At 34.5% G+C, this 13,316-nt stretch overlaps 2 protein-coding genes across 2 annotated transcripts; both read right to left on the bottom strand.

The window, feature by feature from the left end:
* Positions 1–4: 4 nt before the first annotated feature.
* On the bottom strand, positions 5–2,099 carry LOC105767592 (exocyst complex component EXO70H1). The gene has a single exon (XM_012587166.2). The coding sequence runs from the start codon at positions 2,076–2,078 to the stop codon at positions 252–254; it is 1,827 nt and encodes a 608-aa protein (XP_012442620.1). The 5' UTR covers positions 2,079–2,099; the 3' UTR covers positions 5–251.
* Positions 2,100–11,091: 8,992 nt separating this feature from the next.
* On the bottom strand, positions 11,092–12,837 carry LOC105771023 (60S ribosomal protein L35). Its single transcript, XM_012592419.2, has 4 exons — positions 12,717–12,837; positions 12,457–12,592; positions 11,641–11,797; positions 11,092–11,306 (listed from the first exon to the last, which is right to left on the bottom strand). Exons 1-4 carry the CDS (start codon positions 12,718–12,720, stop codon positions 11,232–11,234), a joined length of 372 nt encoding a protein of 123 aa, XP_012447873.1. The 5' UTR covers positions 12,721–12,837; the 3' UTR covers positions 11,092–11,231.
* Positions 12,838–13,316: the final 479 nt, after the last annotated feature.

Genomic DNA, 13,316 nt, shown 5'->3' on the forward strand with positions numbered 1-13,316 from the left:
TATATTAGTGGTAAAATTTGAGTTTGGGTACTTGTATTATTCCAAACACAACCAAGGAATCCAAATTCATCCAAAGTTCTCCTGTAACTCTGTTCATACTTCATCATCCTTTGATTGTCATACATTAAACATTTCAAACTTACCAATCTGAATCTCTAAAACAATAAATTAAAACCAAACATCAAGAAGGAAACGAATTGCATAGATTTTGTAAACCAGACACTGAATTCACAGCTCTTGAATTGTAGCATTCATCGAAGAAGACAACCCTTTGACTGAGACGAAGATTGTAACAAAGAACTCGACGAAATCCGGGTTCCGTGGAACAAATCCGACAAGTAATTCCCCAAATCATCAGGCGAAACCCTCACGAAATCCGCATTCAATTTCGTCGAAAACGTTTCGTAGAATTCTCTATAAACCGGCACAAGTTTTCCGGCGATCGAAACCTTCAATTCATCTCTTAACTTCCCATCGGGTACGATCCACGAAATCTGTTTCACATAAACTTGTTCGAAAGCAGCATTGAATCTTTTGAAACAGTCTTTTACTGCTTCGTACGACAACTCTGATGTTGTTCTTTCGGGCAAAGATTCGAAAACCCGATTCCAAGCAACTGATTCGTAGCTCAAAGCATGTTGTTTGATCTTCTGGGTGTGTCGGGACAACCATTGATGACCTAAGAGATGTTTGAGGGTACTTGTCTGAACTTGATTGATGATGAACTGAAGATTGTTTGCTAAGAAAATATATGAAAGTGACAGATCTTCGTATAGTTGTGCTTTACTGTCAATCTTGCATAAAAGGATCAATATTAACCATGCAAGATGGACAGAAGCGGCTTGCTTCGGAGCTTCGATGACGGTAGGATCGTTAAAGTAAGATTCCGGAAATAGTGCGTTGTCTATCGGTGGATGAATCGATATGATATCGGTGAGAATCCGATCATAATCGGACAGGGAAGATAAGTAACTCATCGTGGATTGAGCGAGGGGATGAATTCCTCCGCCTGGAACCGGTGTTTTGGATGAGTCTTTTCGGATTGATGATCCGAGGTTGGTGAGCAATGTTTTAACCGAGCCACCAACTTTTTGCAGTGATGAAAGGGCCTGGAGTTTAATGGCTGAAGTCAATTCAACGTTGAATATCGACTCGATATCCGGCCGGAGTTCGGAGATCGCTCCGTGGAGTTCGAGTAGCCGGAAGATTCTATCCGGCGGTGAGTTCTTATTCTTGGCGATGAGTTCGGGGAACTTGAAGAGATTCTTGGCTCCTTCCGTGGTTATTTCAGCGAAACAAGCGTCTCTTATAGTTTGAGATGCCGAGAAAACATGATCACAGAGAATTTTTTCGCCATTGAAGAGTGATTTCAAAGCGATCTTGACTGCATTCAACCAGTTCTTGATTGTAAGATGGAGATATTCCCTATCCATTTTGTTGATTCGGGAAGATTTGAACTTTTCAATGCCAAGAAGATACAGTCCTCGATCCACTATCGATTTTCTGAACAATTTGTAAATGTGGGCGCACTCTTTGCCATAGCCAGAACTGCTCATGCACTCAGCAATGGCTTTCAAATCCGCCATTGCTAACGCTGAGACCCTCTCCACTTCGCTGATAGACTCGCCAGCTATTTTCAGCTGATCAGCCTCATCTTCTTCGACATCAAAACTGGCTGAACCATCGGATGACAGACTCGTCGAAACCAATTCGGGATCGAGCCGCTCATGGTTGGACGATAGTATCTGATAAAACTCTTTTTCAAGCCTTTTCATGGCGATTTGCATGAGGGTTTGAGCGATGACGAGCTTATGGGGAGCCGAATTTTGAGAAACTAGAAAATGCATAGTTCCACGAAGATCCATAACGCATTTGAGGTAGTCTTTAGCTTCTTTTCTGTTAGGGTGAAAGAGAGGGGTGATTGTGATTAATGAGGAAGAGTTTAGGTCCCATTTTTTTATGATTGATTCGGCATTTTGAATGGTTTGTTCCACCATTGAAGATGTAGGGGAGGTTGGAAGTGAAGAAGTGGAAGTGGGAGACAAGGACGTGTTGCTTGAAGTGTGAAAAAACACCATGGTTGAAGCTTCCAAGGTATAAGAGAGAGATTGGTGCTAAATTTGGATTTGGGAGTAGAAGGAATAAATAGAGGAATGGAGCAGCATGTTTCCGTTGACTTAATTCCGTGTGGAATGCATATTTTCAACAACAGTGGCGTGAGAAACTCAAAGGGAATTGACGGAAGGTCGGTTTAATTGGTTGCAAAGTATGACATGTCCCCAATACTTTTAAACACATATGTTTTAAGTTTGGCTTCCCCTTAAAATTTTCCCACCAACCCTATTTTAAACCCATCCATTTTATTTTTTAATTCCTTTTAAAAATATTTATACATATTATTTTAATATTTTATATTTTATATATTTTTTATTTATAGTCATCTTAAAATTATTTTAATGTTTACATTAGATTAGTATTATATATTTGGTATAGGTTTATTTTTTGAATGTGTTCTAAAGGGCAAAACACTAAAAAAAGCCCAATTTTTTAAAAAATTACCGAAATGGGCCCAGTAAAAAATTAATTACCGGATTGGCCCAGTTCCCCGAAAGCGTGTCCACGTCAGCGCGATGTCAGGGGACGTGGCAGGAAAACGCTTCCTCAAGGAAGCGCTTTGCCTACGTAGCGACAAAGCGCGCCCTCCAAGACACATTTTCCTGCCACGTAAGTGCTCCCTTGGGGACACGTTTTGCCCGCGCGTGAACAGTAGAAACGGCTATTTTTTTTGACCGTTGGTGACCCCTCCAACGGTAAAAAAAACTATAAAACCCCCCACCCTTTCATTTTTTTCACAAATAAATCCTTTCTCTAATTTCCTCTCAATTTCCTCTCAAATTTCTCTCAAATTTCTCTCAAATTCCTATTTAGTCTCAATTTGCTCTCAATTTCCTCTCAAGTTCCTCTCAAATCCCTATTTAAAAGAGCTTTAATTTTTTAATTATTTATAAAAAAATTTAAATTTTATTTTTTTGAATTTTTTTTAAATCGTAAAAATTTCTACGAATTTAGCAATGGCCGGAGAATTGATTCGTCTTGATGACAAGCACATATCCGTCAAACAAATGAAAATGTAAGTGTTAAATTTAATTTTTAAATATTATTTAAGATTTTTTATTTATGTAATTTTAAATAATTATTAATTTATTATTTGTTATAAAAGTCTGTAGATCGGATATTGTAATGATATATTCATAATATGTATGGTCCTTCATCACCGTTGGTAGAGAATTACCTGCGGGAAGTGGGTTTTTCGCACGTGGCGATGGTAGGCCGGGGATGCAAGTTGGACCCTAAACTTATCAGTGCGTTGATTGAGAGGTGGAGACCTGAGACGCACACATTCCATCTTCCATGTGGAGAGTATACTATCACTTTGGAAGATGTGAATCTGCAATTGGGATTGCCGGTGGACGGGTACCCAGTCACCAGGTCTGTTCAATCTGGCGATTGGGGAGCAGTATGCTACGAGCTTTTGGGCACTATTCCAGAGAATATTAACGGAGGTCAGATTGAGATGAGCTAGTTCTGAGACACATTTCTAGATCCGGATGATGATTCAACCGAACTAGAAAGAATCTGATATGCTCGGGCATACATTCTTCAGATAATTGGAGGTTATATGATGCCGGACTTGTCATGAAACCTCATATATCTAAGATGGCTGCTGAAACTCATTGATTTTAGAGCAGTCAGTGAATTGAGTTGGGGTTCGGCCATGTTGGCAACACTGTACTGGGAGATGTGCGGGGCGACGCGACCGAATAAAGTCAAAATCGGAGGTTGCCTGTCACTACTGCAGTCATGGGCACGATTTTGCTTTCTATTTTTACGTCCTCGAGTAAACCACCCATATACATTCCCACTCATAATGACATTCCCACTCATAACGAGGTAAATTTTATATTTGATTTTACAATTATTACGTAGATTTAAAATATAATAGTATGCTAAAATTTTATTTAATTAGGTGGAACCATCCCGCAAGTTATGCTGGATTACCTAGCTGTCTTGAAGATATACGGCTTCTATTAGACCAAAAGTCAGAAGCACAAGTAAGTATTAAATAAAATTGATATTTCCATCATGAGCTAGTCGATTGGTATTTAGTATTTAGTATTATGTATTATGTATATAACTAATATTTTCATCATGTTCATATAGTTTGAATGGACACCATACGAGGATCCGGCAATTCCGGCTGTAATTCTGGATGAGTACTTCCAAAATCGAAACGCTTGGTACGTGAAAGTCGCGTTGGTCAACTATGTGACTGTGGAGATGCACCAGTCAGACAGAGTACTACGGTAATTTGGATTCCGACAACCGATCTCCGTGGCACCTGAGGTGTTGAATGATCATCACAAAATCGACCTACGGTAATTGCATACGGATTGGCTGAGATTCTGGTCACACTACATCCAAATGTATTCCACACCGCTACTAAATATGGGTTGCTCCGTGTTTTGTAACCCACTAACCGAGTGTCGGGCAGGGGTCGCGTATACCTCTCGAACACCAGTCGTAAGTGCATCATTTGGCAATATAAATTGTACATATAACTCAATATACGGTGCTCCACTAGCGAGATGAGTCTGCACCATTGCCTCCAAGCTACGAACACCTTTTATGTCGAACGAGTCATATGTCACCGGATCAATAGAAGAACAAAATCGATACGTAATAGACAGAACTTTCATTGGCATCGTTTTGAATATTTTACGCCTAATTCTTTTACGAAGTTCTGTCAAATCTATGTTCTGGTTAAAAACCAGTCGCACTGTACTCTCCGACAAAAAATCAACACCGTTCTCGGTGTGGCAAACCTTACCATCATAGTAAATAACAGCACTAATACGTTTACTCATCTTCAATTTCTATCCTTCTTAGCCTCTCTAAATTTTTTTTGCTGTAAGTAACTTATGCAATTCGAAGGAAAATTTTGCCTTATTTATAGCCTCAGGCCATGCGCCACTATAGCAAAAGCGCGTCCACGTGGGAGATTTTTTCAGGAGTTACGTAGTAAAAGCGCATCCACGTGGGAGCTTCTTTCAGTACTTATGTTGACTAAGCATCCTGCTTAAAGCGTTTTTGACACTGTTTGCTCAGAAACGTCTACTCGAAATTATTTTTTCAAGAGCTACTGTAACAAAAGCGTGTCCACGTGGAAGCTTTTTTCAGTACTTCTGCAGACAAAGCATCCTGCTTAAAGCGTTTTTGACACTGTTTGCTCAGAAACGTCTACTCGAAATTATTTTCTTAGGAGCCACTGTAAAAAAAGCGCGTCCACGTGGGAGCTTCTTTAAATTAACAAATAATTTAATTAGGTAACCGTAAACCCCAAACCCTAATTTATTTGAGTTTTTACTTAAAAACCCTAAACACTAAACCCTAAACTAATTTATTATAAATTTATAATTCATTTACTCAAGTAACCCTGAACCTTAATTTAATTAATTTTTCCTTAAAAACCCCTAACTCTAAATCCTAATCTAATTTTAATTTTTTAATTAAATTACTCAAGTAACTCTAAACCCTAATTTAATTGATTTTTCTTAAAAATAATAAACATGAAAACTAATCCAATTTTGAAAATTTTATAATTAATTTAATTGACAAACCCTAAACCCTAATCCCTTATTTATTTAATTTTTTTCTAAAACCCTAAATTTAAAAATACCAAAACCCTAACCCTAAACGAATAACCTAAAACCCTACTGCAGGAGACATGGGCAAAACGCGTCCTTGAGGAAGCGTTTTGCCTACTTGGACATAAAGCGCGTCCTCAAAGTAGGCAAAACGCTTCCTCAAGGACGCGTTTTCCTGCCACATCCCTTGACATCGCGCTGACGTGGATGCGCTTTCGAAAAATAGGGCCATTCCGGTAAATAGTTATTTACCGGGCCCATTTCGGTAAATTTTTAAAAAAAATGGGCTTTTATATGTAATTTGTCTTGTTCTAAATTACGTAATATATAAAAATAACATAATATAAATTATTATAAACTTAAAACAGGTCGCGTCGGGCCAGACTCGAGCCTTGAATGTTCAAGTTCGATCCCGGCCTATATTTTAGACAGACCTAATTTTTTTGACCAATCCCATTTTTCAAGGCTAATATTTTTTTTCAAACCCTCCCAAATTTTAAGCGAGCCTTTACGCCTGGACAAATAGTCCAATCCAGGAACAGGTCTAGTGAAGCATGGCTATCCTCGAACCTATTTTTGGCCATCCTAGAATTACTATTCATTTAATATTAAAAATAAAATATTTTTATAATTAAATTTGGATAACTTTAATTTTTTAAATTAATAAATTACAATTCATTGGAGCCAGACTAAATTTGATAATTTTGGGTATGATAGGAGAGTTTAAATATAATTAAAATAAGGTATAATAACTTGTTTGGCCTTTCAATTTTATAAAAAAAAAATCATTTTAGCCATCTATTTAATTTTGCTTTTCTTAGTCTTCAAATTTGTATTTTTGTCATAACAATTTTTAACTTTATTGACATGACATACATGTGGATTGGCACATAGATAACACATCATAATTTAATTAATTTAACTTTTAAAATCCAAAATTTTTTATAAAATTAAAGATCATTAAAATTATAAAAAATCTTTTAATAATTTGAAATTCTAAAAATTAATTAAATGCTAAGATGTCATCCATATGGCAATTCACTTGTATGCCACGTCAATAAAAGTAACAAACACTAACTTCTTTCATCCATTTTGGAATGTTTTAACAAATAAATGTAAATTGAATAGGCGAAAATTTAAATGAATAACAAAATGAATTTTTTTGTAAAGTTAAAATATTAAAAAAATATTATAAATAATGAAAAATGTTGAATATACATATCTAATTCGGATTTAGTTTATACATAAATGATGCTTATACTATTGATAAATAAATGAAAAAGAAAAAGAGGAAGAGGTATAGGCGGATTGTAATGAAGTAAAATTGAGAAGGAAAACACCTGAATTCTTGAGAAGTAAAAATTTTGGATGGGTGATTGGCTGCAGTGTGGTGCGTTTAGCTTACTTTTTGTCTCAGGTTACAGTATCGCTACAGTATCTAATTTTACCGCCACCGCTGTTTTTACACTAACCGCAGGTAACCACACCGCCCATCCAAACTCACCCTTAGTTTATGCATAAGTGATGCTTATACTATTGATAAATAAATGAAAAAGAAAAAGAGGTATAGGCGGATTGTGATGAAGTAAAATTGAGAAGGAAAACACCTGAATTCTTGATAAAAAAATTTATTTAAACAATAACTTTCTATTCCCAAGTATTCTGGTTTGAATAATGAAAAACGAATCTAAGGTCTATCAAGAGCTGAGTTTTTGGTCCAAATTATTCAAGATGTGGTTGACTTTTAATGATAATGGTTTGAAACTTTCAAAGGAACAATGGAAGGTCAAGTAAGAATTTGCGGCTCTATTTTTCCCAATGTTGTTGAACTTTCAAATCTCTATTGTGTGGGTAATGGTAGACTGCCTCCACTCTTGTCTGTCCAATTTATTATCATTTTTAAATGTATCGCTATGAGATTATTTTTATTATTTTCAACACTTTTCTTCTAAATAACATGCTTCTAGCTATTCACCCTGTAATTAGTTTTAAAAGGAAAATGTGAGTTGAGACACTCTCCGATACTTAAGTTAATATAAGATTCAATGGATAAAAGTTTATGTTAATGAGATTTTCAATAGTAAAATTAAGTCCTTCGGGTTTCACCTTACGTAAATGTGTGAGTTTTTTTTAATTAATTAATTGTTGAATTAATTATTTAATTCAGTTATTACAATAATTTTTTTTATTTCTTGAAACTTAAAAAACACCTACCTCAACATATAAATCTTTACTCGAAGGTTTAGGTTGGAGGCCAAGCTGCATGGATTCCACTCCTTTTGTCCTCAATCGACTACTTTGATAGAAGCAGGATAGTTTCAGGCATTAGTTTTTCGATTTCAATTAAATAAATTATTAAAAATTATAAAAATATTTAAAAATAAATAATTTAATTTAACCAGTTTAATCATCTAATTCAATTGATCTATACAAATTCCCAAATCAATCATTCGATTAAGTTGAAACAGGTATGAGTGTCAACATTTTGTTTGTCTTTGGTCCTACAGTGAAAATGATAGGTACGACACCTAGTATTGACTTGATATGGTGGGCTTTGTGGGCCCTGTAAGTCTTGGGCTATGGCCTATAATTGTGGGTCGGTATAACATCAATGAATGCCGGCCTTAGGAATTTTGATTTATTGTCTAAAATAGACTAGATTGTATTACTTCACTGTGCCTGGGTTTAAAGAATTAATTATAAATAAATGTAATTTTAATTATATTAAATCATTATAATGTAAATTATTAAATATTTTTACATCTTATGTAAATAAATTTAAAATTTGTTCTCCAGTAATTATGATAAATTATGATAAAAACACTATATGAAAAAGTTAAAACACGATGAAAATGACAAAAAATAGTTTAAATTTGTTGCACTATTTGCATATCAACTCTGTGCACAATTTGTCACATTATTATTGAGAAATAAAATAAAATAGAAGGATTTTTAATAAATATTTTAAAATTGATTTAGATCTAATTAAAGTTAAGGATAAATTACCCAATTAGTCATCTAATTTTTAACTCATTCTCATTTTGAGTGAATCCTTACAATTTTGTCACCCTACTTTTTAGGCACTTTCATTTGTCGTGTTAAATCTCTAATAGTGGTTAACTGTACACACCATATCACATTTATACTTTCATTTTGCTCACCTAACTTTTAGGTCACTTTCATTTTGACAACTAAAAAATATTTTTTTAAATATTGATTGAGGTAAAAAAATTTAAGGATTGAATTGAAAACAATAGAAACTAAAATAATGAATTAAAAATTGTCAACTTGTACGTGTTTACCCTATCCGAAGTTCTAAATTTTTTTCATTATTAAAATTTTAAATTTCAAAATCGAAATTAATTAAATAAACCATTAAATAAAATTTATCCCTTGATAATATCAACCGATTTATCATTATAATATTAAAATTAATTAATTAATTTAATCTTCTTCTACAATTTTAAATTTTATTTTGTTTCCAAATTAAAATAAACTCAAATAACTCATCTTTAATAATTGTCTACAAAACACAAATTTCTTTTAATTATATGATCTGCCAAACAAAACTCATAAATTTATCGTTGAAAAATCATTGAAATTAATTAAATTATTTAATTTCATGGTTCATGCCAAACAAAACTCATAATTTTTTCATCACTTCTTTACCCAAACAAAGAACATGCAATTAATTTAATTAATTAAAAAACCTCCTTTACTTTTTAATTTAGATTCGAGAATTTCTTAGGCAATTATTAAGGATAACTTGAAATAAAATTTTAAAATTTAGAAAAAATTACCATATGACATCCAATGATTGGTCCACATGTCAGGTTAGAAGGGACAAAAAATAAACTACATGTAAAATAGGTGCCCCAATTGCAAACCGTTTATTTAAAATTTTAAATGCCTAAAACGAAAAAAAATATTATAATTCAAGGACAAAATTGGGGCTATTTTACCAAAAAAAAGCCCTTTTTTTTTCAATATTTATCGAAATGGGCCGGTTTTTTAATTATTTACCGAAATGGTCCATTTTTCGCGAAATCGCGCCACGTCAGCGCGATGTCAGGGTAAATGGCAGGAGGTCGCGTCCACGTCAGCGCGACCTGCTGACATGGAGGGAAATCGCGCTTACGAGAACGCGATTTGCTGACGTGACATGAACAGTTTATGTTTTTAGCTTGGAAAACTTTGAAAGGCCATAACTTTTGGCTCGGTTGTCCGATTGAGACGAATTTTTTTTTGATTTCGAATAACTTTTCGAGATATACGCGTTGAAAAACTACTTAGAGATGAATAAGGACTAAGTTGTAAAGTATAATTTGTTAGTTACGAGTATATGGACTAAAGTGTAATTATTTCAAAATTAGCATGAAATTTTTGTATTTAAGAATATTTGAATGTTATGGAAGGATGAAATTGAATTTGAATTGAAAAACGAAGCTTAGATTTGAAAATACGACTATTTAGGTTTTAGGGACTAAATTGAATAAAATGAAAAATTTTAGGGAACTTCTCAAAAGTGGAATGAACTGACTTATAATGAATAACAAGATGATATAAGACAATTCTGTAGAAAAAGATCCGGTGTTTACTTCAAATAAATAAGGAAAATAATGATTTAAATGTTTCAAAATTCAATTTTAAACCGAAAAAATCGAAATTTAGGGGCAAAAAAGAATCTTTTTCGACGAAATCGCAAAAAACCGCCTTTGGTCATTTGTCGAAGACGTAGATCTCGAAAAGTTATTCGAAATCAAAAAAAACTTCGTCTCAATCGGACAACCGAGCCAAAAGTTATGGCCTTTCAAAGTTTTCCAAGCTAAAAACATAAACTGTTCATGCCACGTCAGCAAATGGCGTCCTCGTAGGCGCGATTTCCCTCCACGTCAGCAGGTCACGCTGACGTGGACACAACCTCCTGCCATTTACCCTAACATCACGCTGACGTGGCGCGATTTCGCAAAAAATGGACCATTCCGGTAAATAATTAAAAAACCGACCCATTTCGGTAAATATTGAAAAAAAAGGACTTTTTTTGGTATTTTGCCCCAAAATTGGGTTAATAATCGCTTGAGCTTGGACTCGACTACATTCCAACCCATAAAAGTATTCCATCGCCATTTAAATTCTCACTCAAGATTCGCCTTAATAAGAATTGACATTGCCATCTTCAGCGTTGACATCAATTAGGAGGGGTATAAAATCATGACTGAAGCCACCTCAGGGAATGCCGAGGAGAAGTTCCCACATATGGCATTGACCACCAAAGATCCCAGCATGACACTAGTGAGATGTTTCAAAACAAAGATAAATGGATTTCATTTCTAACCTCCATCTAAATTTCATTCTTAAGCAGAAAGTCCCTCATTTAATTTACCACTTCCATCAAAAAGATTAAAATCTAGATTTGACATATGGGAAAATGTTCAAAAACATAAAAACCAAACAAAATCACAGCTCGGGTTTTCACAAATAAGTAAACACAAACGGATTTGAAAATAGAATCTCAAATATCTTATCCTACACCTTAATGGCATACTTCCTCATTGGGAAGTACATTTCCTTCTTCTTTTCACGTTCTGTCTTCAGCGATGCCTAGGGCAAGCAAACAAATCGATATTCAGATGCAACCGAACAAGCTATACAAACAGCAAGCAAACTAAACCCGAATACATGTTTCATTGATAGTTCTATGCATTCAAGATGGATGGAAGCGGCATGGCAGCTGAAATGACATGATTTTATGTTATTCTGATTTCCGACTATTCATTTTCTTAATGTACTCATGTCTGACACCTATATCAAGCACATCTTCAGACATGGGTATGTGAACTTAACCCGAGACTCACACTAGGATTTTAGTAAAATATACTCATTCAACAAAAGCTATAATAAAAGCATATTCGCATAATCAAAAGAATGTCTGTACCTGATGCTTGGTAAGCCTTCTCCTGATGGCTCTGGTCTTCTTCGGACGGAGATCAAGGGGCAAGAACTTCTTCTTCTTATATGCCTCCCTCAGTGCAGCCTTCTGCTTCTGTGAGATCACTGTCAACACCTGAGCAATTGATAACCTCACCACCTTTCTGCATTCATACAAACAGAAGACTCAAAACAACATGCCAAAACCAATGAATCCGGAACCGGAACAAAATCAACAAGGTCTAATAAAATATTGAACAAGTGATAAATGAAACTCACATACAAAGCACTCCAAAGTGTACAGTTTCAAAACCAACATATACATTAGTCCTAACTAGCTCTTTAAAAGCTTAACTTGCCAATCAAATGATATCGGAATTGATATCGCTACTTTGCTTTTCACTTCTCATATAGTCACCAAATGATACAATTGGAGGGAGAAAAAATGGCATATGGCTAAAATAAATATAAATTCAAACATATTGTTCCATACATAAAAGCGAAATTATTAAGCTTCTTAATGAAATTCAATTTCTTAAATGTTTTAACATTTTATTGATCACAACACATTTTAACAACTATACAGAAGGAAAACTTTGTTCCAGAGATACCAGCAATTCACTTTCACTACATAGCAAAAACAATATAAGAAAGTACCAATCGAACAAGAAAATCCTTTGTTAAAAACAAATGAATACCCATTTCTCCGAATAAACTAGGAAATCAAGTTCCATTTTCATATACCCAATTAACCCTAAACTTAGGATCCATAGCTAACACATAAAACAGATTAAAAAAGAACAATACAGAGAGAGAAAATTACATCTTGGAAAGCTTGTTAGGTGCACCACCGGTAACTTTGGCAACACGAAGAAGAGCGAGCTCAGCTTTGAGATCTTTCAACTGAGCCAAAAGCTCAGTTTTTGATTTCTGTCTCAACTCATGGACCTTGATTCTCGCTGTTTTTTTAAGCGATTTACAAACAAAAACATGAAACAAAGATTAAAACACATGAAAAATCCATGTTTGATTTTAGGAAATGCAAGAAAAATATGAACATTTTAAAGGCATTTGAAGAGTTACCCATTGCTTCTTCCGCTGCTCTTCAGAAGTGGGTGCAATCCGGCTTCGCTCCGTCTTTCTCAAAGTATGACGAAACCCTAATATTAAAAGGAGACTAGGGTTTTAAAGAATTGGGTTAAATTTGGTTTATTTTATTGTAGTTTATTGGGCTTTAATATACTATGGGCTTCTAAACTTGGGCTTGTTTGGATAAAGTCTAATGGAGGAATGAGTATTGCTTCTCCACAAATCGATTTTTATATTTTTATAAATATTTAAAAAAGAGTTGGATTAAAATCTTTAAACAACCCGGCAATAATTACAATATTATTCTAGTATAACATCTAGCCGTTGATGTTTCTGGGGTTCCTATAAGACTATCAGATCATAAGAGAATGCTTTCATAATCCCACCTCTATTAACTTCTCTTGGAATCTTCTTAATGATCACCTTCTATTGCCTCCTACAAATAGGTTAGGTCACTGTACAATTGTCTACAAGGCCTATTTAAAATGGCTTCTATAGTTTGAGAACAATTTGTTTCGACCAGAATATTAACCCAATTAGCATCTCACGTCATAAGGAGTCCATTATAGATAGTCCAAAGTTTAGTCTGCACAA

The sequence above is a fragment of the Gossypium raimondii genome, chromosome 5, assembly GCF_025698545.1.
Source record: "Gossypium raimondii isolate GPD5lz chromosome 5, ASM2569854v1, whole genome shotgun sequence".
Classification (NCBI taxonomy): Eukaryota; Viridiplantae; Streptophyta; class Magnoliopsida; order Malvales; family Malvaceae; genus Gossypium; species Gossypium raimondii.

What these genes read in the sequence shown, in the direction of transcription:
- LOC105767592 (XM_012587166.2), bottom strand. Translation starts at nt 2,078, where the DNA reads ATGGTGTTTTTTCACACTTCAAGCAACACGTCCTTGTCTCCCACTTCC.
- LOC105771023 (XM_012592419.2), bottom strand. An exon ending in CCTAACAAGCTTTCCAAGAT is followed by an intron (nt 11,798 to 12,456) that starts GTAATTTTCTCT and finishes GTATGAATGCAG; the next exon opens with AAAGGTGGTGAGGTTATCAA. An exon ending in GAAGGCTTACCAAGCATCAG is followed by an intron (nt 11,307 to 11,640) that starts GTACAGACATTC and finishes TGCTTGCCCTAG; the next exon opens with GCATCGCTGAAGACAGAACG.